The sequence below is a fragment of the Glandiceps talaboti genome, chromosome 23 (genome assembly GCF_964340395.1).
Source record: "Glandiceps talaboti chromosome 23, keGlaTala1.1, whole genome shotgun sequence".
NCBI classification, from domain to species: Eukaryota; Metazoa; Hemichordata; class Enteropneusta; family Spengelidae; genus Glandiceps; species Glandiceps talaboti.
In genome coordinates, this window is record NC_135571.1 from 10189297 (window position 1) to 10216743 (window position 27447).

Below are 27447 nucleotides of genomic sequence, written 5' to 3' on the forward strand. Positions count from 1 at the left end.
ATCCATATGACCGCTTTAATATTTGGCCTTAATAAAAAAACAAACTGACGTTCATATCCATTCTGTTAAATTTCAGTGAATTCATAACAAATACAACATCTTGGTAAGAGTATTTTCACATTTTATTTATGAAACAAAGAGACAACAAAAATAGCTGGATACTTTTTTTTTCCAGTGTATACAACAAGTGAAAAAACACCGATGCGTTTGCTTGCATGTAGTAAGTACAAATGTAGGAATGAGGCAAGTTTCATGCAAAGACATACAATGTATAACTGCCAACATCAGACCGTGGATGAACAGAACATTTTACAAACAGGGAAAGTAAACAACTGAATTGGATTAATAACACTTGGCACAGCATGTTGGAACAGTAGAGACTTGTATTACACACCATGGTTTGATAAGAACAGTTTTATGGACTCTTTATGTGTTCAAGAAATGCCAGGGGAACTGGAAATTTGTTTATGAATGTGAGCAATTATGTAAATAGGCCATAAAACTGTTCTTATTAAATGATGGAACGTAATAAAAGTCTCTGTACTTCCAACATACTGTGGCAAGTGTTATTAATGAAATTGAGTTGTTTACTTTCACTGCTTGTAACAGATTCCATTCGTCCACGCTCTGATGTCAGCAGTTGTAATTAGTGTCAGAAACTCATCAAAGTATAAACAAGGAAGCGTGGGATTTCATAACTGTTTACTGATAGAACACTACATATTATAACATTAAGTACATTGAGTCAGGCCCATGTGACATAGAAGAACCCACAACAAACAAGTTGAAATGTACTGCAAATCAATCCACTTCATTCAATCATTTTTTCCGGAAGCCACGACATTATGGAACAGCTTACCACAAAGTGCTGTCAATATGCAATCTTGTGAGACATTCAAAACCCATATAAGAAACCAGCACCCCACAAGGTTCATCTAAATGCCCACTATCACTCTCATCAGAACCTTCCAGTTATAATCCCTGATGGACCAATTTTGGAAGTGAAGATGACAAAGGTACAAGGTACAACTATTATTACAATACAACTTCCACATGGAAACAAACTAATAAAAACACTGTGAATCTTCATCAAAGTCACTCATTGTTCTTTTTGTATCAGTCTCGTTGTTTTTACCTAATTTGTCTTTGCATGAAGTCTTTCCTTGGCTCACTTCATCCACGGAAACGCACTGGTGTTTTTTCACCAGTTGTATTACATCAAACTTCTAGAGTTATATAAAAAAAGTCACAATACAAATCATCCACGGACAAAAACAGAAATAGTGGAGTCTCCAACGTTGTGATACACATGGTTAAAAATACACCTCAAATTCCCTTAACCAATCTAAGTATTCTGATTGGCTGGTTATCATCCAATCGACAGCATTCATGCTGACACTCTCTGATTGGCTGAAATTGACTCTAACCCTAGGTACATCCGGCTAGTATTCAAATCTTTGAAATTTCAAGGTCAAAATGAAGGTTTTTTAATATTCATGACAGAATAATAAGAACGATGGTTTTTATATTTTATAGGCCTTCCCACTTTGTGCTCAAAGCACTTTATAATTATTACCCCTGATACAGATCAATGGCGGCACAACAGCCCTTTATACTTCCTCAACTCCCTGGGGAGCATACAATCCATTGCAGCCTTTATAAGTGCACAGGATTCTGAGGTACTTGAATGTTTCAGTGTATTATGCATTCTCATTGGTTGAATAAATTCATTCAGTGTTTGAGATTTGTGAGGGAACTCCTATGGTATTGTATCAGATTACTTGTCTGTGGTCAGAAGTAGGTAAAAAGTGCTCAAAAGAACAAAAAAGACGAAACGACGATAACAGTAAGAGGTAAATAAAGAAATCACACTGAGATTTTAATCACATTAGGACACACAATGACATTGAAAACTTAAGAGCATGTACTGGCACAATATTTACAATAACTAGAAAAATTTGTGAAGATTAAGAAAAAAATTGTCAATATCATACCATTTGCAAGCCAAATTGTATGGGTTACAACATAAAATACAGGATTATTTCCTGGTTGTTGTCAGTCATAACAATTCAGTTCGACATCATCGAATCTACAGCGTTTGAAATCAGAATAAAAACACTTTTATAGAATTCCTATCTTTTTGTCAATTTTTCATAAAAAATTACATTGCGCACGAATAATTACATCATTCCCAATATTTTTCCCTATTCTGCTAGAAAATACTCGACGTGTAATAAGGTGTTATCACCTCGTCTTAAACTCACAGTGACAAGACCACTTATGTACCTTGTATTTTCCTCTACTGGACAAAGGACAAGGCCTCCTATGTTACTTATTCTTTCCTGAACACAGGACAAGGCCACTTATGTTACATATATTTCCCATCTACTGAACAAAGAACCAGGCCCCTTATGTTACTTTATTTTCTTTGATTGAACAGAAGGCAAGGCCCCTTATGCTACTATATTTTCTTTGATTGAAGATGGCAAGGCCCCTTATGTTACTCCTATTTTCATGTTTTAGACAAATAACGCTCTTTATGTTACATATATTTTCCTCTACTCAACAAAGATCAAGGCCCCTTATGTTACTCTATTTTCTTTGACTGAACAAAGAGAAATATTGGATGATAATATATAATTATTGTAGCTTTTACTTGACTCTTTTCTGTTGTCGACTTCTGTAGATGTCGTGTATTGGTGCTTGAATTATGTTGTCATCCTCATCTGAATCCTCACCCCCTTCTCGTTTCCTCTTTTGTATCTCGGTCTCCATGGAAACATCTTTTTCATTATTAACACCATTTTCCGTGGGTTCCTCTGGAGCAACTGTGAATGAATGAATGGCATGTTTATAATTATACAATACTCAAGCCAAGTTCTTGTCTTTGAACAGAAAATATGGGTTATATACATCACTGGTTTTGTGGTGCTCGAAATATGACTCAAAACATTCCAAATTGCCATTATTTAAACATGTAATATTTTCTGAATAGTTTTTGTGTTTAAGACAGTAACAAGCATACCATAATGTACCAAAAGAACCATAGTTTTTTAACTTACCTTCTGGTATTTGACATTCTCCTAACATTTGTATCAAATCATCTACTTTAACAAATGGACCCTGAAAAAACAAAACATTTAAATACATGAATTTCTCAAAAAGATTAAAGTGAGCGTAGTACAAAGAAACTTCTCAACTTTTCGTAGTAGGAAATTTGGAAGAAACTGCCATAAATACCACAAATTTGCATATATCAAAAACAAATTGACTTGGATACGTGTCACCTTTGTGTCAGGTTTGAAAGAAATTGGATATTGCATATAAGAGATGACGTATTACGGATGTAGGGATGGATGGATGCACGGATGGAGCCGATCATAATATTCCCGCCTTCGGGGCTAATAACAATAATAAGAGAAAGCTTGCACTTGATTATTTGAAGAGTAGTAGACGCTTGAATGGAATTCTCTACATATAACAGTTTTTAGCTAATGTACTAAATATGATTTTTTATGATAAATATGATTACTGGATAGTTGCTGTCCCTGGAGGTCATAGGTCAAATATAATGGTAAACTCACCTGGAAGCATATAGGTGGTGGTAGCTGTGTTAATACTTGTGATGCTACTGGTGGTAATGGAAATACACCACCAGGCACAGGATGGGCTCCAACAGCTGTTAAATGTAATAAATAATCACAACTTATTAGTGAATTCACATTGCAGAAGTCTAGGTCTGTCATTACGTCGGCCAGGAAAACTGTGTTTGAATACTAGGCAATGCCTATTTTGGCTTACTGCTGAATAGTAACAACTTGTAGGTGTGTTCATATTGAAAATGTTTTGGCATGTCAATATGTTGACCAGGAAGTATGTGTTTGAACACTATGCAATGCCCAGCCCTATTTTGGCTTACTGCTAAATAGTAACAACTTGCAGGTGTGTTCATATTGAAAATGTTTTGGCATGTCAATATGTTGGCCAGGGAAACTGTGTATTTGAATACTAGGCAATGCCCACCCCTATTTTGCCTTACTGCTAAATAGTAACAACTTGCAGGTGTGTTCATATTGAAAATGTTTTGGCATGTCAATATGTTGGCCAGGGAAACTGTGTATTTGAATACTAGGCAATGCCCACCCCTATTTTGCCTTACTGCTGAATAGTAACAACTTGCAGGTGTGTTCATATTGAAAATGTTTTGGCATGTCAATATGTTGGCCAGGGAAACTGTGTATTTGAATACTAGGCAATGCCCACCCCTATTTTGCCTTACTGCTGAATAGTAACAACTTGCAGGTGTGTTCATATTGAAAATGTTTTGGCATGTCAATATGTTGGCCAGGGAAACTGTGTATTTGAATACTAGGCAATGCCTATTTTGCCTTACTGCTGAATAGTAACAACTTGTAGGTGTGTTCACGTTGAAAATGTTTTGGCATGTCAATATGTTGACCAGGAAGTATGTGTTTGAATACTATGCAATGCCCACCCCTATTTTGCCTTACTGCTAAATAGTAACAACTTGCAGCTGTGTTCATATTGAAAATGTTTTGGCATGTCAATATGTTGGCCAGGGAAACTGTGTATTTGAATACTAGGCAATGCCCACCCCTATTTTGCCTTACTGCTAAATAGTAACAACTTGTAGGTGTGTTCACATTGAAAATGTTTTGGCATGTCAATATGTTGGCCAGGGAAACTGTGTATTTGAATACTAGGCAATGCCCACCCCTATTTTGCCTTACTGCTAAATAGTAACAACTTGTAGGTGTGTTCACATTGAAAATGTTTTGGCATGTCAATATGTTGGCCAGGGAAACTGTGTATTTGAATACTAGGCAATGCCCACCCCTATTTTGCCTTACTGCTAAATAGTAACAACTTGTAGGTGTGTTCATATTGAAAATGTTTTGGCATGTCAATATGTTGGCCAGGGAAACTGTGTATTTGAATACTAGGCAATGCCCACCCCTATTTTGCCTTACTGCTAAATAGTAACAACTTGTAGGTGTGTTCACATTGAAAATGTTTTGGCATATCATGAAGCACTCTGGGATTCATCAGACATAGACTCAAGCTGTCAAAGTTGAACTCCTGCTCGTGAATGAAGATATTTGTTTGCAAATCGGACCTAAACAAGTATTGTCAATATGATGACAAGGAAGAAAGCATTTGAATACTTCAGCAATGCCTTATTTTGCCGCATGTACATGAAATACCAGGGGAACTGGAAATTTGCTTTGTGATCAAATGATAGAATGCAATGGAAGTCTCTCCCAACATGCTGTGCCAAGTGTTATTAATTCAATACATTTGTTTACTTTCCCTGTTTGTAACAGGTTCCATTCATCAACAGTCTGATGTCAGCAGTTGTAAATACTATCAACCAAACTGCCACTTTAATATTTGTAACACTTACGTGGAAATTGTCTTGGTTTGTATGCAATCATCTGATTTAGATCTGGTTTAGGATATTCAGCTTTTTGTTCTGTTTCTTCTTCTGTTTTAGGATTTTCTGGATTTGTTGATGTTATTGGTGTTGTTGTTGTTGTAGGCAGTGGAACAATGGGTGCATACTTCTTGGACAGATCCTGAGGTAGTAGAAATTTAGAAGTTGAAATTGCTGGACATGGTACAGACACACAAAATGACAGATCAGTCAGTAGATTAGTCAACACCTGGAAAAACAAACTTCCACCTAGTATTGTTACTATAGGAACCTCCCAAACTTTTGAAAGAAGACTTGAACACTCACTGGAAGGGAAAAGACATCAAATACAACCCAGAAGGTGATACTTCATATTGGGATTAGTGTGTGTGTGTGCGCATGTGTGTATGTGTGTATGTGTGTGTGTGTGTGTGTGTTTGTGTGTGTGTGCGTACGTGCATGCATGCATGCGTGCATGCGTGCACCCAACCTGGAATCTATTCGGATCTGATGTCAGAGGCCCAGGAGGGTCTAACTCTCAGATTGGGACTATGTAACTATAATCTAAAGTCAAAGTTAAAATCACTGGACATGGTACAGATGTTTAATGGAAAGTACAGCAAAACTTGTGGGCATGTTCATTTATGTAGCGGCAGTAAAGCTATACTAGCTGCAACTGGAACATTTTTTGAAATTATGCAAGTTTTATCCAATGTTACCTTCTGAAAACCTGACAAGACTGAGTACTAATTTAATGAAATAATCAGAAATAATAAAAAATGACTGTCTACTTACCCTATAACCCAGTGCTTTGAGTTCACTTGGTGAACATGGGTATAGATCAAGATATCTATATCTATCAACTAACAAGGTTGCTTCACGGTCTTCAAACTCCTATCAATGAATAGTATACTATTAGTAGGTGTTATACTAACAAATGAAATCATTTAATTATTTACACAAACACACGCACACACACACACACACACACACACACACACACACACACACACACACACACACACACACACACACACATGCACATGCACAGCCCTCACTCGTTTCAGTGGACGGAAAACAAAGGTCACTGACAGGTCGACATTTCAAGCGACAGCAGTTAAATCACCTTGTTATTACCTGAAAAATTACCTCTTGCAGCAAGATATGGAAAGGTATTTCGCAAATAACATATACATACTCTTTTACCAGTAGTATGATATAATTATATACCAAGCCCTGAATGAGCATAAATTATATACCAAGCCCTTAATGAGCATAAATTATATACCAAGCCCTGAATGAGCATTAATTACATACCAAGCCCTGAATGAGCATTAATTATATACCAAGCCCTGAATGAGCATTAATTATATACTAAGCCCTGAATGAGCATTAATTATAAACCAAGCCCTGAATGAGCATTAATTATATACCAAGCCCTGAATGAGCATTAATTATATACCAAGCCCTGAATGAGCATTTACAACTTCATCCATACCTCTTTAAAAACTTGCTGTCTCCGTCTCTCAACTTTTAAAATACTGGCCAAGTCTCCACATGTTGATTCAAAGTCCTGAAACTTTAACCAAATCTCTCTGAAATTGAATAACGATAAATAAATCTATTAGACAGGTAAAGATAATACACACTCAATTACTACAAGTGGAAGGATTAATATTTAGTATCACTGCCCAACAAGTGTGCTGCACAATGTGCCACAAATTCTGGCTTTAGAGCTTGGTAGTCAACATGTTGCCAAAAATAGTTTTAGTTTGTGTTTATCTTAGAAAACCGAAGCTACCAGGGTAATATCATCAGATTTTATCTTACTTACCCTGATTTCTCTGGAGGAAGATTACCTGATGTTAAAACCCTTTCAAATAATACCCTTGTGTTGTTGTCCTCTGAAATAAAAATAGAGAATTATTAGGACAATAACACATTAAATACTACCCACAATAAATTGACTATGGAATGAAATTATGAAACATGAGCCAGTTATTCATATTGTACATTGTATTCAAATTCTACAATGTACTTTTCACTCAACAATAGATTTGTAATTACTATTTGTATTTTAGATTTACATTCATATTCACATTCATATTCACATTCGCGTTTATACTCAAATCTGTGTTCACATTCAAAATTGCATTCACATTCATGTTCATACTCATATTCACGATGATATCAATTCTCGGTACGTACAATAGCTTTTTACCTCATGCTAGAGGGTTAAAATAGAACAAGAAGGTCAACTTATTTTCACGCACAGCGATAGTAATGTATGTGAAGTACAGGAGTGGGAGTTATGGTGTTGACCAAGAAATCAAATGTTCATTATTTTTGTGATGTGTTTAGGCAGTAATGTTTTATTTCAGGTACTGAGAATTTAAATTGTACATATGGCTTTGTATCTCACTTACCATTCAGATGTGACAGATAGTCTACGTAGGAGAGAATATAATCTGGTATATCTCCATATTTCTTTAGTCCTAATTCAAAGATCTTAAAGGCAACACTTTTGTCCTGAAAAAATACAAACATTGGTGCAGAGCAATTTTAGTTGCTATGGTAATGGTTAAGGTCTGAAAACAAAATATAATTATCATAGACAGTGGAGGGGTTCACCGGCTTTGATATATTGTTCATTAAGAATAAATAATATTGTGTGGTTCCGATTACGCTCAATTTTAGAATAGGTGGGGTAGGTAAATTTTGTATTTTATTTTTATATATATTTTTTTTCATATGTGAGTGTCTAGTTCAGGTAGTTATGTTTTCCATATTGTTTTCCATATGGTCTCTGTGTTAATGGTTTCTTCTCATCAGATGTACAGCCATTACAGATTGGAAGAACAGTTTTATATTGTCTTTTTAAGTTGATGTCAGTTGCCGCATCCACTATTTCTTGCAAGACTTCACAGTTTTCGCGTTTTTATTATTTTTTTCTTGAATACATAAAAAAAAAGTTTAGGGTCGGCATGAAAAACTGGGTGGGATTGGGTAACCGGAACCAAACATTTTTTTATGCTTTACTGTAAGCATATTTATTTTGGTGCAGGAAAAATTTGGCAGAATAGCAATTTCGGACATGTCAAGAATACTTTAATTTGGCAAACAATACAAGGAGAAAAGTAGACACTATTTGTAAATATCCCATGGCTTTCCTTATTCAGTGAAACTGTTGTCAATACCCTTCACAAACAACTGAATATAGAAATATGACAACTCTTTGAATACGTTAGCGAGACTTGTTACTGCGGAAAAAAACTTGTGTGTATTTATTACCTTACTACAATAATATTCCATAAGTGCTGCCATAATAAAGACATGAAACTTTGTTCTTGAGTCTTCTCTTGCTTTCTTGAAGACCATTCTGGCAGACTTAATACCCTCAGCTCGCCTTGCAAACTTCATGTACTGAACATACACCTATCAAAAAAGAAACACACACAATATTATGCTTGAAATGTTAGAATTCCATCAAATATTACTGTTACATATATCCCTAAATTGAAAGTGGGGGAAGGATGTAAGAGACTTGGGGTGGTGGAGATTGAAAAGGAAGATCATTCCATGATTTAGGGCCGATGTGAGAGAAAGATCTCTCACCAAAGGTCTTAGTAGATACCCTCTACAGTTATAAATAAACAATATGCAATATTCAAGTTCCAGAAGTTCCAGCTATTACTCAGTTAAGCTCCACAAGAGGGCAAACCAGATTTGGCAAAGTGAAGGTTAAAATTTGTGTCATGGCCATTGGTTGCATGAAGCAGTGAATGAAGTGTGTGTGAAAGAGCTCTTGTATGGCCACAACAGAGTATTACAGCAGTAGTTAGGAATGTGTTGATTACTGGTAGTCACTGATGAAAATAGTATTATGGGAACAACATAGAGAATGAGTGGTAACTTAGTGTCTGCTGTCTTTATGCTAAAATACTCTACTACTAATCTGGCCCTTACTTCCTGCCAACAAATGGCTTGTGAACAGCACTCCTAGTGGCCAAACCAGGAAATCTCTTCTCTTTCCTATAACCAGAATAATGGCTTACTGCTATATGGGAGCTAGATTCTAAGGCACCACCCTGGGGTGGGGGTGGCAAGCAAGGGGCTAAACAAAACAATCCATCATTGATATAAATACTTACAAGTGTAGGGTCGATATCCTCAATGGCAGATAGTTTCTGGTATATACTGTGTGCTTTTTGGAATTTCATTCGACTCTAAAATTGAAAAAAATAAAAAACATTATTAACTATTAACTTCTTAGGTATACATAAAACAATGAACAGCAAAGTCCTACTCAGTGATGATAAGATCTGATCAGCTAAACTTAATATCCAATACTGTAACATGCTAATTTGATTTGGTTGATCATGCCCTTATTGGCTAACTTTTCTCACATGATATGCTAATTTTTACCACACAGTGGATGGTGATTGATAGAAAGAGAACTGACATTTGATATATTCCCCTATATTTTTCTTCATTCAGCTAAGCAAAATACGAGTGACCTAAGGGGCCCTTGTCGCTATGAGTCGATAGACGAGTAGTGAAAATCCCTAGGTCATGAGTAATTTCTGCCTGAATGAAGAAAAATATTGGGAATAATATAATTATACCATCGCTAGTAATATAAAAAAAAAGGGGGGGGGAAAGTAATGGCAATTTGAGCATTTTGACTCATATTTTTGAAAACAGCAGAACCAGTGATGTACACACATGTTGTCGTGACATAGATGCGCGTTGTTGTGAGGGAGGACGACCAGAGTGTGATATATTACATATTTTTTTGCTGAACCTGACTTGTGCATGGTATATATTATGTTAAGTATTTACCTCTTCAAAGTCAGCATAGGCAAAGTAAAGTAGCATATTTTTCTTCATCAGTGTTGTGATAGCCCTTTCATAGATGGAAGCTGCTTCATCACTGAAGATCTTAGCATTGTTGACATCCTGTGAACAAAAAAATTTGCATTTTGTTTACACTAATCGGCTTCACACTCGCACATAAACCACCAACAAGCTACAAACTTTGCTCCGTCATTCTGCCATCACACTTTCACACCAGTTAAAGACCCTTGTCTGCTCCAATATGACATTTACTGTTTTATATTGCTCCATTCAGGGTTGAAAAATGAACAGAGACTCCTAAGGGCTTATTCCCAGCAGTGTAAAACATATCTCACGAATATTCATTACTCTTCAAGTAGGTACTTCCCGCTGCAAACACGTACAAGTTTCTAAATACTCACCCCTTTCTCTGAGACTCCCATTATGGTTGAAAAATGAAAATTGATGACTCCTAAGTGCTTATTCCCTCTCGTGTAAAACATCGCTCATGAATATTCATACTCACCCCTTTCTCTGACATAAGTTTACTTGACTGTTCAAGATACTGTGCAGCTTCATACCAAATATCAGGATGATGACCCAAACACAGCAGACACTGCTCAAAGGCAAACATCACTGTACATAGACATAGACATAGACATGGTGTTATAGTGAATTACTTCAGGACTCCACACTATTTGAATGATACAACACTGATAATCCAGCCTTCGGTTTACTAAGATAGACGTAAACTAAATATATTGTTCTTCAATGTGGGCGAGTGATAGCAGTGCCTTGGTTATAACACCCATAACCCAGCCTTCGGTTTACTTAGATAGACGCAAACTAAATCTATTGTTCTTCAATGTGGTACATTACATAAATGGGTGATAGCAGTTCTTCTGTTGTGTGATTCTAATCACCCTGTGATCAAGATACTGTAAACATGGAAGTCCCAAAACACTACACTGTAAGTTCAAGGGACTATAATTAAACCAACATCCATTCAATAGCTTATCACTGTTGTAACATGTTGCAACAATAGTTTTAGTTTGTGTCTATCTTAGTAAACCGAAGGCTCAATTATAGTAAGTGAAAACCAAATGCTGAACAAGCTGTTCAAAGGCAAATCTCACAAGATCAGCATCAAATTGAAACACTGACAAGCCATACGATTGACCTATTCATCAGGGCAGCACACTCCCTAGCGAAATGTTTTAACAAAACATTTTTTACTGTAAATTTTATGCCCAATTTAACAGGTAATCTGGGCGAAAACCAAACACTGAATATAATGCTCAAATCTCACTAATAGGAAGAAACATATCTCCAAGTGTATAACCATTTGTTTACTTTTTTCTCACTGCACCCTAAACATTCTTACCTCGTTTTGTGATTAGAGTTTGGTCTTCTGTTCTAAGTGGATTTCCTTTCTCCCAGGCAATGTATTTTTTCCATAATTCTACTTGTTTGACTTCATCTGGAATTCCTGTTGGTGGTACTGATGGCATATTCCGGTTCAAACCCCGAGTCACTGCTTCATATTCCTGGATAAAATAACTTGATTTCAATCAATACTGGAAAGGCATGCACTTCAATTCAATTCATATTCGTATCATACAACACTTGTAATCCAGCCTTCAGTTTACTAAGATAGATGCAAACTAAATCTATTGTTCTTCAATGTGGTACATTACCATAAGTGGGTGATAGCGGTTCCTCTGTTGTGTGATTCTCACCCTGTGATAACATAGTGTAAATATCGGAAGTCCCAAAACAGCACTGCAAGTTTATGGAACTTTAAATAAATTAGTTTTCAGAGATGCCTGCTCTACTGAGATCATAATTAAACCAATGTCCATTCAATAGCTTATCACTGTTGTATCAATATGTTACGACAATAGTTTTAGTCTGTGTCTCTCTTAGAAAACCGAAGGCTCAATTACCAGGGTAATATACTAATAATATGACAGAACACCATGGTATGCAAGTTCAAGTGTGACACATCCGGGATATTTACATGAGTGTTTGCAGTGTTCTCAGTGACCATACCACAGAAAACACTACAAGCCGAAGTGCAAATATCCTCGAGTACCCACACTGGAACTCATGCAGCATGGAGTTCTGTTTTTATGTTATCTGAAACAGCTAATTTCCAAAAAAGAAGACATTTTTTATTCGTTACCTTAGCAACTCTCCTTGCATTCATATAATCTCTACTTCTGTCATCAATCATCTTCTTGGCTATAAGTGGATTTATACCCTGAAATCAGAAAAAAAAAATACATACTTATTATTTATCATATTTTCTTACAAAATATTTGAAGATTATGGGATGGTGAAATGCACATGCAAAACAATAGTTATAAATTCTATATCATTAATCTATTTACAATGTACAAGTTAAAGGTTCAAGCAATCTGTTGTCATAGCTTGATAGACTTGTTCAATATACTTACATTTTCATAGTTATTGTACTCTCTCCATAGCTGTTCTATATTAATCATTGGATTAACACACCCCCTCTGGTAGACTCTACGTACTGCTGTGATTCTCTGGTTCTCTGCATATGAACCAACTGCCTCACTGCAAATCAAAATAAAAAATTTAGATGTTATCCCCCAATATTTTTCTTCAATTACCCAAGGAAAATATGAGTGGCCTAAGGGACCTTTGTCACTATGAGTCTTCAGACAAGTAGTGACAAGACCCCTTAGGTCATGAGTATTTTATGGCTGCATGAAGTAAAATATTGGAGAATAACATATTTATACCAGCGCCAGTAATATCACAGAAAAACAGGGGAAAGTAATGGCAATTTTGAACATTTTGACTCATATTTGAAAGACAGCAGAACCAGTGACATTGAAACGTGTTGTCGTGACACAGACACAAGTTGTCACGACGTAAAACGACCATGGTATAAATTCCATATTGTTTTATTCAACTTGACTTGTGCATGGTAAAATAAAGATGTATATGTAGCATACTTACACTCCTTTGAGAAACTGTATATAATCTGCCCATATTTGGTATGACATGATATCCATACCCATCTTATCAAGTGCAAAGTCATACGCCTGTGCCATCTTTTCTCTGTAGGATGGGAGACTACCTTTGGTTTCCTTGACGTATGAAAGGTAGCATTTCCATAGATCTATGTTTAATACCTTCATGAGACATCGCTGGAATAACTGATGGAATAAAAAAATATAGTACCAATGGTGTTGTAACACAACTGTAAAAATATGGGGGAGGGGGGAATTGTACTACTGGTGTTGCAACACAACTGGAAAGTATGGGGGGGGGGGAAATAGCACCAATGGTGTTTGTAACACAACTGTGAAGTATGGGGATGATTTAGACATCGTTGGAATAACCGATGAAAAACAAAATAGCGCCAATGGTGTTGTAACACAACTATAAAGTATGGGCAATAATTGATGACATTTTCAGAGGGTTTGATTGATAGGACATCATCACAAAAGATAATGTTGCTCAAATAGTTGTTGCTATGGCTGTGTTCCACAGTTGCTATGTATATTTTAATTTATTTATTTACTTATGTTTGAATGCTTGACTATCTGTCACAGCATGTTGAACCTCAGTTCAGTTGTTAAAAAAATTCTATATGTGTCCTTGTAGCTGTAAATAGACCTGTTGGTTCCAAGATGCATTGAGCGTCCCTCCATACAATGCCATGTATTGTGTACGTACTGAGAGGTTTGCAGACACTACTCACAGGGAGATGGTTGTCACCTGACCATACCCTGGGTTCACCCGTAAAATCCCTCTCTGTCACTGATGGTGTTAGTCTTTGTTCTATAAAATCACTCATAATCAAAGAGGTCAACATGTCTCCATCATTTCCTGATGAAAATGTTATTTCAAACATAATCAAGACAATTGTACAATGCATTATGGAACCAGAAATCGACTATTTATACTTTTCAGGGATACAACTGTGATAGGTCTACTAATTTACACTAGCTAATGAATTAATTTGCTTTCTTGACAAGAAATTTTCAGTGACTTCAGCAACATTAAGTGTTTATCCAACAGAAACACACTGTCTTGTAGAAGAAATGTACAGGCGTATCCTTACCTTTTCAACTCTTTCAAATGCTCTGCTTTTCATCTGTAATAAAGAGAGACAGTATTCCACTATGATATCATGTTACTTTTTATATAGCGCCCTCTCACACTGTACTCAGAGTATAATTTTTTACCCCTGGCATGGAGCTATAACAGCACAACAGCCCTTTACTTCCTCAACTCCCTGGGGAGTATAAAATCCATTGCAGACTTTATAAGCACATAGGGTTCAAAGCAACAGATAGCCTTGAGTCTGTTCAGAACATAGCTCATTTGCATAATAACACATGTATCATTTGCATAATAATTTACATAATTCATGCATATCAAGATAGCTGATGTGATGTAAAGTGACAGTGGAGAGGAAGCTTTGAAATCCAGATACAACTGTCGACATCGGACCGTGGATGAATGTAACCCGTTACAAACAGGGAAAGGAAACAATGATTTGGATTAACAACACTTGGCTCAGCATGTTTGGACAGTACAGATTTGTATTACACATCATGGCTTGATAAGAAAAGTTTTATGGCCTCTTTATGTGTACATGTAGGGACCTGGAAATTTGTTTGTGAATGTGAACAATTATGTAAAGTGACCATAAAACTGTTATCAAACCATGGCATGTAATACAAGTCTCTGTACTTCCAACATGCTGTGTCAAATGTTATTAATCTAATTCATTTGTTTACTTTCCTTGTTTGTAGCAGATTTCTTTCGTCCACGGTCTGATGTCAGCAGTTGTACTATTCCTTGATGTGTATCAAGAGTCAGAACATAGCTCATTTGCATAATATTGTGCATATCATTTGCATAATAATCTACATAAATTATGCATATCAATCGTCTTCAAACTCATACTTTTACATGCTTCACACTCGATAAAATGAGATGAGACACGTTTTCTCTTCATTTCATATATTTCACGATACATTTAATTTACAACATTTTAACCTGTCTACTGTATACTACAATTTTCTTTTATTTTACTTATTATCTGTGCTTTGTAACATCTAGTAATTCCGCTGGAATTATTATGGGCTTGAATAAATTCAATCATGACATAAATCTATCAAAGGACATTGTAATTATTCTAGGTTTACCAGCCATGACACAACCCCTGCAGTGTTTATTTCTGAATACATGCATGCAAGTGTTTACACTATCTCAAATACAATGTGGTTATATATCCATGCCACCAATGCACCCTGCCCCATCACCTACTTGTCATCTGCTATGAGCTAAATTTGTGTCTGTCATAGTCATGAGATCTCATCACCATAGCATATTTTCCATAAAAGAGCATGTATTAGTTTAAATACGACACTGTGGGTGATAGCGGTTCCTCTGTTGTGTGATTCTAATCACCCTGTGACCAAGATAGTGTAAACACTGGAAGTCCCAAAACAGCACTTCAAGTTTATAGATTTCTAAATAAACTGAGACAATGAATTGAATCATTAAACCAACATCCATTCAATAGCTTATCACTGTTTTATCAACATGTTGGGACAATAGTTTTAGTTTGTATCTGTCTTAGAAAACTGAAGGCTCAATTATCATTTGTAACATACATGTTTGTATAATCATACTAGAGTGAATATTCTGACAAAACGTATGTCTGTAATCTTTCTACAACAAACTGTTATTGTGAATGTTGTTTTATTTGATACCTTTCATGTCTGTTCATTAAAGGGGCAAGTCAGACTAGTCTGTAAGGTATGCCGTGATGTGTGCCCTCACACATCGGTCAACCCCTCCTCACATGGGTGAGAGGAGACCGGAACGGCATGACGTACCTTAATAATAGTCTATAAGTCAGAAGCTGTGGGATGAAATTTCTTTTACTAAGTTTTAGGGAGACGTGGATTATTCTATTGTTTCTATACAACGTTTATTGAACGGTTTATACATCTTGATATAATCAAATCTACCCTGCCCCTTAAACAAAACTCTACATGTATGTTTGTTATGTTGTGTAAAAATGAATCATTTTCTGTTTCTTAAAGTGGCAATATGGATGATGAGGATTGGGTTTTTATTTTGGATTTGTAATTTATATAAAACTATTTCATCATGGCTTCCTACTTGAAAAATAGATGTGAAACAACATACACCAAGTCTGTGTTTGTAACTCAATACATTGCAAAAAGCTTTCAAATGTGTAAAAAGTTTGTTATTGTATGTGACACATTTATTAATCTTTGCAATGTATTGTTTTTAATACCAACAAGGACTTGGCATATGTTGCTTCACATTGATTTTTCAAGTACGAAGCCATGATAAAATTATTTTATAAATTAAAAATCCAAAATAAATGCCGAATCCTCATCCTTATTGCCACTTTAACTTCAATGAGTATACATATCATTTGAAAAACTTCACTGCAGTAACAACTTTATAAATGTCCCCATCCCATGAGTTTATCACTGTTGTTCTCAGAGCTTATAAATTGAATGAAATTGAGTAAATTGTGTTTTTCAGGGTTCTCTCCGACTATTTTTGAGTGGTAGGTGCCAACTATGAGTCTCATTCTCCTCGACATTATACAATGGTGGGTTGCACAATGTGTTTTCCAACACGCTCTCAAAGCTATGTTCTCTAAATAGTGCAAACCTCCTTTCTAGCCTTTCCTAGGCATACAGTGATGGGTGCAACCCTGTGAGCAGAGTGTTTCCAAGTCCTAAGAAATTGGTTGGGACTTCCCTGTAATCTACAGATTCCAAGTACTGTATATCTGAGACTGGTGGTTCATTGCACGAGTCTAGTTGCTGACCGTCCGTATTCAGTACGTTATCTTCATACCATTCCATCTAGTCAATCCTGTTACTCTAGCACAGAATTCTGTGCTCATCCCCCCCCCCCCTACAGCGTACATATAAACATGATGATGTCACATGATTTTAATTTAACAGACTGGAGGTGGAGTCCTGGTTGGACATTTGCATATCATATCAGTTATAATATCATACTGCAATAGTCAAAACAGCTGTACCAAATGAATATTAATGAGTGATGACAACAGCCTGTCAAATTGCGATGGATTACTACTGACATGCGCCATTAGCACTTTGCTCACCATGGAGTTGAACCACAATTAACGCCTTGAGTAACAGGATTGACTAGACGGAATAGTATGAAGATAACGTAATACGGAATACAGTCCATCAGGAACTAGACTACATTGCACAAGCTTTAGGTAAGTTACTCAAGAGTGTTGGGTTCCCGTGTTCAGTTCTAACCAGCAACTCGTCTGAAAGCTTCAGCTATTGATCCACTTATGTAACCCCTCGCTACCCCAGAGAGCACATTAAATAAGCAGAAGGCACACCTGCATCATTCAGGCTACCCAGCAACTTACAATCACCCTGGTCGTTAATAATAATATATAATAGTATTTCTGTCAACTATATTTACCTGACCTGAATTCTCAGGCCATTATACTAATATAGAGTCTGAGTTATCATTTGAAAGTACATGTTTTATATATCTTTTGACTGAACTAATTTTTTTTTCTTGTGTAAATACGGTATTTTGTAATTATTCCGTACTTCATGGTTACTGTAGAACAATTGTATTGAAATTTCACATTCTTCTTTTAGAAAGCCCTCAGTATTTCTCATTGTACTACGAATTGTAAAGTACCAAACTCGGGAAACAGATTTTTACAAGCTACACTTTAGCTTTTCCCTGTTTTCCGGCCACAGAACTCTCAATTGTATTCTATACAGATGTGTTGTGCAATTTCTCTAGTTTGTCAATTTCTGTATATGTATGGCATACTGTGACAAATTCATTCTTTCTATGGCAAATAAACGGTATAAACGGTGTACATGTATTGGATCCTATCTTACATTACAAGTTAAATATATAATCACCCCGGCTGTTATATGGTTTTTGCTTATTTCATGTAGATGAGCCGGTTTTTCAGGTCATCTTGGCCAGTGTAATGGTTTCAATTTTATAGTCAAGTCATTTCAAAATATTGGGTCCTATCCTACAAGTTGTACAATGATCAACATTACACTGTGGACAAACTGAGCCTATTACAAACAGGGAAAGAAAACAAATGAATTGGATTACTGTAATAACACTTGACTTTGAATGTTGCAATAGCAGACACTGGTGACACCATGGTTTGATGGGAACAGTTTTATGGCCTCTTTATGTGTACATGAAATGCCAGGGGAACTGGATGTTTGTTTGTGAACGTAAACTATTATGTAAAGTGAACATAAAACTGTTCTCATCAAATTATGGAATGTAATACAAGTCTCTGTAATTCCAGCATGCTGTGCCAAGTGTTATTAATCCAATTCAGTTGTTTACTTTCCCTGTTTGTAACAGGTTCTCTTCGTCCACAGTCTGATGTCAGCAGTTATAATCTTCCAGGTCATTAGATATATTTTGTTTAATTCACATACACGAGTTAAGTTTTGAAGTCATCATGGCTAGTGTAATGGGTTCAACTTCATAGTCAAGCGCTTTGAAAGTGTTGGGACCTGTGTGCCCTCTCAGACAGTTTGCTGTGCTACCAACATACAGCAACTTCGTGACCCTCCAAATTTGGTGTTCCCCGATCTCTTACCGTGTGGAGACTCGCAAGTAAACCTAGTTTTTAACATTCTAACCCATCATTCTAAAAATTTATTTTGTCTTTCATGGGAGGGTACAGGGACTTGCATACATAATGATGTTTGTACATGGCATTTGCTTAGTTTACCCACAATTCCCTTTACCAATATATATTACTATAGTGTGTGTTTAATTTAAGGGAAACAGCAACTCCAGGAAATCAAGTCAATTTCATAAAGTATGGGTTCTGGAGAGTAATTTGATGATTTTATATCACCTTTTACTTGCTATGGGGCATTGCATCATGGGAGTCTGCAGAAATAATATATTCAGATTACACTATGAATATTCATGAGATATTATACACTGAAGGGTACAAGAACTCAGGAGTCATGAATATTCAGTGTGCAACCATGAATATATCATTTCTGCTGACTCCCATGATGCATTGGCCCACAGCAAAGATATCCTATAAAGGCACAACATCAACTTGATGTTTCTCTGAAATCGCAAGTAATTGTAGGTGATGTAAAATCATGAAGGGATTCTCCAAAACGGTGACCCATAGTTTATGAAAATGTCTCTATTTTCTGGAGTGGTGTTCCACTTTAAGGGGTTACCAGAACGTGACACATTAAGTGGGGTTTGATTTTTTCCTTCATCTAATATTTGACTCTGAAGTAATGGAGTAAATGAATGTAGTCATTAAACTGACACCCATACCTGAGTCCATAGAGATCACATGTAACTGTATATTGGGACTTTTAAAGAGAAACACCACCCATGGAAATAAAACTAATTTCATAGTTTTGGGTCTTGGAATCATTTCATTTGATTTTACATCAAGTCAATTTAAAAAAAATGCAACGAATCACTAAAGTGAAACTTGCTTCACATTCATTGTTCTGTAAGTTTCAGCAGTTGTTCAGCACTACCAGATGGGATTCAGCAGGTATGCATATATATTAGGTGAACAATATTCATGACTCCTAGGTGCTTATTACCTTCAGATGGTCATAATATATATTCTTCTAATACATATTCATGATTGCTAACTCCCATGATGCAATGCTTTACCACTGTTAGTTTTGTTTTCGGTGTTTCTGAGATTTCTGATGTCAAAATCATGAAATGATGATCCAAAACTCAAAGTTTATGAAACTGTCTATGGAAATTCATAAATGAAGGGTGTTCTAGAAGTTGTATCTTTTAAAATTCATGATTCACAAAAATTTTTAATATATAACTACAGCACCTCTGAACTTTTACTTTGTATTGGATACAGGCGCTCAATATAAAATTTCTGATTGATTGATTGATTGATTGATTGATTGATGATCATTATGAAATTTTCTAATAACATGCTTTTTTTTACAGATCAGTTTAACATGATAGTTTGTGTGCACTAGAGACCAGCAAATCCCAAAGCTTTCATTTGCTCCAATTTTTAACGCAAGACAATGTTGCAATTGAATTATCAATATTTCTGTAAGGATTTTGTACATGGTAATAAACATAAGCTAGAAAGTGTGGTTTCATCCGTTAGTCTGTACGGTACGCCATGATGGGGCGCCCTCACACATCGGTCAATCTCTCCTACGTCTGTATCAAACTGGGCTCTTTCTAGTGTTTACAACCAGAGCTGGTTGCATCCAATCACAGATAGGTACATACATTTGGAATAAAAGGTGTTAAAATGAACATCAGACTTCTAAATTAATTTATTTCAGAGAGGAGGCCGGTGAGGATTGAACAACACGACATATCTTAGTCATTATTTTTCTACCAAATTCTTTGTGATCTATTCGAACAAATTTTGTACAATTCATACAATTTTAAGTCAGTGGTTTCTTGCGATTGTGGTCCACGCATATATGCTTACGTGTCTTTTTTTAATATATTTTTGACATCGACAATACAAGTTTTTGGATTCATTATGATTGAAAGTTCTTGGGGATTTGCTTGATCTTTGTAAATAAAGAACTCGACGGACACAATAAAGACAAACACATTTCACTTTGTTTTGCTACTTTTAATTAGCAGCATTAGTGTACAGTAGTAAGTAAAACTACAACTGTGGAAAACTTACTATCAGCAAAGACAGTCAGCGACAAACTACAGCTGTGGAAAACTTACTATCAACAAACAAAGTCAGCGACAAACTACATCAAGGAAAACTCACTATCAACACACACAGACTGACAAACTACACATATTTTCTTCCAACTAATGCTAACACCGCGTTCTCTCTGAATAAGGTAGCAGCAAATATGGACGCCAAACTTTCTTGTAACTAATATCTCTCTTGATTGAAATGAAAACTACATTTCAACACATTCCAAATAATGTCCAAATAACATAAAACAAATGACACTGTCTGATCAGGTCTGAACTGCAGGTTTGAAGCTAGAAAATTTTGAAATCTACTTTCAACTGGGAGTAGAAATTTTCATCCATATTGCCTAAACAGAACTTTACAAGCATTGGAACAATACCCGCATCATGTATATTATATATACATGTTGTATAATATTACTTATATTGTATACTGTTATCACATGTATCACAAAAGTTGCTGCTAATCACATTGTCATATAATCTTCAGGTCATCAAGTTCTTATGTATTAATGTTGATCTTAGCTTGTCTAAGTAAGTTTTCCACAGTAATAATTTGCACAAATGACTCCTTCTCTTTCTTGCTACATTCCAGAAAATCATACAGTATACGTGCAGCCTATAATACACTCTGCTCTTCATACAGTGTGTGTGTATGTGTCTGTGTGTGTGCATGCGTGTATATGTGTGCGTGTATATGTGTGTGTCTGTGTGTGTCTGTGTGTGTGTGTGTGTCTGTGTGTGTGTGTGTGTGTTTTATGAAGTATTTGGCATCAAATTTGAATTTGTTGTCAGTTATGGTGTAAGCTGCGATTGCTTCTAAGCTTGGCTCGAATAGTTACATTGTAAGTTGTGATTGCTCCTAAGCATGGCAACTTTTTATTCCTCGGTATACAAAACAGTTACAGCATTGGATAACTTGAATGAAAGGTGTATGCTATGCACTGTTAAAAACAGTCAAGATGTACATATATATACACATACATAGACACACACTCATACACACACATACATACATAGATACACACATACATATAGACACATACATACATACACTCACATACATACATACATACATACACACACACATACATACATACATAGACACATACATACATACACACACATACATACATACACACATACATACATATACATACATACACATACTACACACATACATACATACATACATACATACATACATACACACACACACATACATACATACATACATACATACATACATACACACACACACACACACACATACATACATACATACATACATACATACATACATGCAAGCACACTGTATAGTGTACAAGAAACTGTACAAGCGTAACAAAAGTCTATTTAAGTTACTGGGTTCTGAAATCATTAGAGAAACTTTGAAAGACATAAGGCAATAATATAACCTTCACTTGACTAGTTGTTTATTGAGTGTTTCTATTCAAATCAATGTAATAAATGGAAACACACATCTATCTACAATTGCCAATATTCCTAAACCTCTCCCCCCCCCTCCCATGTACCTCAATGTCTTCCACTGCTGTGGCAAGCATAGAGACAAAGTTGGAAACCAATTCTAGAAATCTAACAATATCTATGTAAACATAGTTGTTCTTTATTTTGTCAAATCAGCTGTAGGGAGGCTCTTCATATCAAGATTTTCCTCAATAATTATTTCTCAAAATGTAATTCTGTTCACAGGGATAAAGGACTATATTTGTAAGATCTAAGGGAGCATTATCTGCGAGGTCATCATAATGAACAGCGCCACCTACAGGCAAGACAAACAGCTTGCAGTTGAATTAGAAGCTTCATCTACGTTTATGTGGGTGGAGGGTCTATGGTTTATCAAACTATATTGTGTGCAGTTTGCTCTCTAAGCCAATTTGACGTGCCACTGATGCACTCAATTTTTATTGACGCACCAAAATTTGGTGTTCTCCTATTTCTTACCATCTGGTTGTGTGTATTTGTCAACTTCTTATATTCATTCACACTGGCTTGAAAAACCCTCCCAATTTTAACCTCAGGTAGGAGCCTGGACAGTTTGTGTTTGTATAAACCCAAACATGTCCTGAAACCCTTCCCGAGTTTGACACCTACACTACAATGCAGCTCAAAAACCTCTTTCTTATTTACTAGTCCAGTGTCAGCCCACTAAGCTAGTAGGCACATAGGGCAAGCATTTAACCCCCCCCCCCCCCCCCCCCCCCCCAATCAACATCACCCCCTCCAGTTGCTGAGGTGTTAGTGCAAGCCTGGTATATGCACTGAGATTGTCTGATATTAGACCTGGTAGGCCATTCCCGAAATATACTGTAGGGCTACTGATCTCTATTGATCACTCAACTTATTATATATAATGTGAGTATGTATGTCCTGATTATGAACGCAGCACTGTCACAGCAGGGGTACAACTAGGAACTAAATGTGAACACAGCACAGCACTGTCTTTACTGAGGTACAACTGGAACTAAGAGAATGCCACACTGGAATACTGAGGTCCAGGGAACTATGTCACTCTGTGAACGCAGCACTGTTGTAACTGGGGTACTAATAGGAACTATGTGTCAACGCAGCACTCTCCTAACTGGGGTGATACAAGGAATCAAGTGTGAACACAGCACTGTTCTAACCGGGGTGATACTAAGAACTAAGTGTGAATGCAGCACTGTCCTAAATGAGGTACAACGAGGGACATGTGAACGCAGCACTGTGCTAAATGAGGTACACCTAGGAACTTCATGTGATCGCAGCACTGTCCTAAAACGGGTACAAGAATAAACCAAGTGTGATCGCAGCATTATCCTAAGGGGTGATACAAGAAAGTAGGTCTGAACGCAGCATTGTCTTGACTGTGGTGGTACAACGAACAAAGAGCGAACGCAGAGCTGTCCTAAATGGGGTACAACTAGGAACATGTGAACGCAGCACTGTACTAAATGAGGTGCAGCTAGGAACCAAGTGTGATCGCAGCACTGTGACTCCTAAGGCACTAGGTTTGAGCATAGCATTGTCGATGTCTTGACTGTGGCTGACTGAACTAAGAGTGAACGCAGTACTATTCTAAATGGGATACGACTAGGAACTACATGTGGATGCAGCATTGCCCGATGAGGGCTAACGACACATGTATGCCGTTTGTACGATACACTTCATCATGTCAAACATAACACTTCAGTCAAAAATAGTTATATAAAGTCACACACGCTTACTTCTCTCAACCAAAGTAACGGAGACGTGAGTCAATAAAAGACGCAGACTCATAGAAGACGCAAGACCACTCGGTGTAAGTAAGTAGCATAACACATTATTATATCAATAAACATATCAAAAACACTATATTGCACTTTAATATTGCAAAGAAGCAAAATTAGTTTTGCTTTTACAGTAAAAAAATGCCATAATTATATACAACTGAAGTATTTTTCACTCAGGTGACATCAAAATTATATTTAGATGAGAAAGAAGTTAAGACTTGTTTGTGAATATGTGTTGAATCTGAAAAAAAAATCGAAGTGAACAAGCATTTCTTATAACACTGAAATATGTCATATGTAGATATAAGGGATTTTTACGTCTCGGTGCAGATCTCGCGAGATATGCAAATATGCCGAGCAACAGCAGGTATCAAACGTGATCGTGGTCAAGCTTTCACCGTGGCCATGTGCGATGATATTGAGAACAATAGTGTTGCTTAGCGCTTGACCACCCTCACGTGGTTGCTATGAATGCAACAGCTCATGTGGGATCTCGTGAAATCTGCTGCGAGACAAAAAACGGCTCATTGCATGTATTGTCGCAATCAAGGGAGCAATCATGGCTTGACAGTCAAACATAAAATTGTAACGATCCTTGGAGTGAAGACTTGGCAATGACGTGTTTTACTATATATACTAAGAGATTAATCATTAACACTAGAAATTTACAAATTTACAAAAACACGTAAGTTTATAAAAATGAAAACAACAAAAAAAGAGATAGAAACTTAGTAATAGTAACCTCTGCCTCTATGTAAATCTTCCAGTATCTTCCTGCATTGGGAAACTGTGCCACAAGACGTTCATAAACTTTCCTGGCTTTATCAACCGACTGGATCTGTGCAAAAATATAAAAAAACACAATATGAAACCTTCCGAGCTCTCTAATACCTACAATAGAATCTATGTGTGTGTCTTGAGTGTCACAGAAATAACGACTATTCAATTTTTTTGGTTCACACCAAAACTTCCATTCTACATGCTACTACAGGACCTTGTGACTATAAGTTGACTTTCTTGCTCTATTTTGACCCTCTAGCATGACGTGAAATGCTATTGTGAGTACCAAGAATTAAGGCTCCTCAACTCCATAGCAGGAAACTTTTTTTTCTACTATCATAGTTTTATGTTAGTTATTAAATTTGTACATCAATGCTCAAAACAGGCTCTTACAAACACTGCACCACTTTAATCTTCCAAGTCAAGCCATTGTAAAAGATAATGGCTATGACAGAATTAGAGTTAATAGAATTAGAATCATTATACGTTACTATGGCAATAGACTGTATTATGATGTCATCAGTCTGGGATTATCAGCCTGTCCTATAAATAGTTTGTGGAAAGGGAGATTAGACCGCACCCATAACAGCTGATCTCTCAGTCTAACACTACTAAATACATATCATAGAAAATAAAGGTTATGAATTTTATTTCACCACAAAAACTTGACTTACCTGAGCTTCTCGTATTAATACACTCCATGCTTCTGTGTCGTACGGGTGCGAGTCAATTCTTTTTTCAGCTTTCTTTACTTTTTCAGGAACATAATTCTGTTCACAGACAAAAAAAAGTATAGTGCAGTAGTTATTACTTGTCTTGCGACTGAATTCAATGGATGCAGTCCACTGTGTTGTCTCTAGGAATTGCTTGTTAGATTGTTAAATTTATCAACAAGCAATCAAGCAATCAAATTTATATAGCACAGATTTCCAGAGCAATGTTCTGTTCAGTAACACTGAATGGCTAAAGCACACCATATGCTTTGGTGAACAAATAAGTCTTCAGTTTTGTTTTGAAACCATCCAGGCTGGAGGCTTGGTGAATGTCGAGTAGCAATATACATGGATGGCTTGCATTTCCTAATGAACATGTTCTGGGAAGATAGATATTTATACACATCATGTGGACCAGATTTCAAAAGCAAAACACCACATTATTACTCAAGCACTATAGAAAATTATGGAAAGGCCTTCGACAGTCTTTACACCCCCCCCCCCCCCATCTGCAAACTGACATGTCCCTTGTTTTGCAAACACTACACAAAAATACCAAGCATGCAGAAATTCATGATAGGTTCAATATACAAAACTTACATTTAGATTTAAAAGATGCAGAGAAAGAAAATGTAAAGGCGAACTTGCAAAACATAACATGAAATTTGCACTTGGTGGAATGGTGGTCATTGGGATCAATCTCTCCCCTTTCGATTGTTTCGACAATGCTTATAATTTTATGCAAAACACAAACAGTTCTTGTTCCCTTCATTTTGTTAACTTACAAACTGGTTTGGGTGCACAACATATTAATTCCACCATACCATTTGCAGTGACCTCAATACGTCAGATCAAAAGCGAGGTTTAGTTTTCTGAGCTAAACTGTCATACGATTTCAAAAACATTTGGCAACTTCCGAGCAAAAAAACTCTCATGGCTGTAATTCATTGAGGGTTTATAGTAGGTCTTCGGATTTCACAGAGCCTAATATTTAATAACCAAAAAGGCTTCACTTCAATACAATTCAAGAAATGGGACAATGAGTTTGTCGCGTGTGTTATTGAAAATTTAAGCGACCTATGGCGCACGTGCAGAAAGAAACCAAACAAATTTCAATATTTGCGAAATAATGCCGACTCACCTCTATATCTAAGTCCTGGTGTGACATCTTGAGACTTCAAACAAAACAAATTACACCATCTACACAATAATTTTGTTAATTTTTCATTTATTTTCTTACCCGACCTCATACAATCACAAAACGAAACATTTCTACTTCGTTCGGCAATATGGCGTCCTGAAATACCCGGATGTTGTGATGCGTCGTTGATATGATAGAGGGCGCTGAACAACGTCAGCGGATTCGATTAAATTTTATGTGCAACCGGACGAGACTGTTCGTATTACGTACAAATTATACATATTAATTAGGATTTCCAAATAAAATTTAGTCTTTAATTACACCAGTTCAATTTTGTTTGATGAACTAAAACATGTTCCTATAAGTATATTTTGCAGACAGATTTTTACTTTCAATTCAGAGGCCTAGAGGTGGAACATTCTCTACAACAATCACTTGGTCTTGGGTAGTTACGCATATGACGTCATAATCAGAACTGTCAAGCAA

At 36.3% G+C, this 27447-nt stretch overlaps 1 protein-coding gene across 1 annotated transcript; it reads right to left on the reverse strand.

Annotated features, from left to right (window-relative positions):
- Positions 1–27097, reverse strand: LOC144452588 (cleavage stimulation factor subunit 3-like). The gene is made up of 20 exons (XM_078143708.1): positions 26962–27097; positions 25782–25877; positions 25070–25165; positions 14376–14408; positions 13265–13464; positions 12730–12856; positions 12456–12533; positions 11655–11817; positions 10797–10906; positions 10277–10393; positions 9586–9660; positions 8726–8869; positions 7861–7963; positions 7269–7338; positions 6933–7029; positions 6230–6328; positions 5426–5597; positions 3585–3679; positions 3063–3123; positions 1–2828 (listed from the first exon to the last, which is right to left on the reverse strand). Exons 1-20 carry the CDS (start codon positions 26986–26988, stop codon positions 2653–2655), a joined length of 2139 nt encoding a protein of 712 aa, XP_077999834.1. The 5' UTR covers positions 26989–27097; the 3' UTR covers positions 1–2652.
- Positions 27098–27447: the final 350 nt, after the last annotated feature.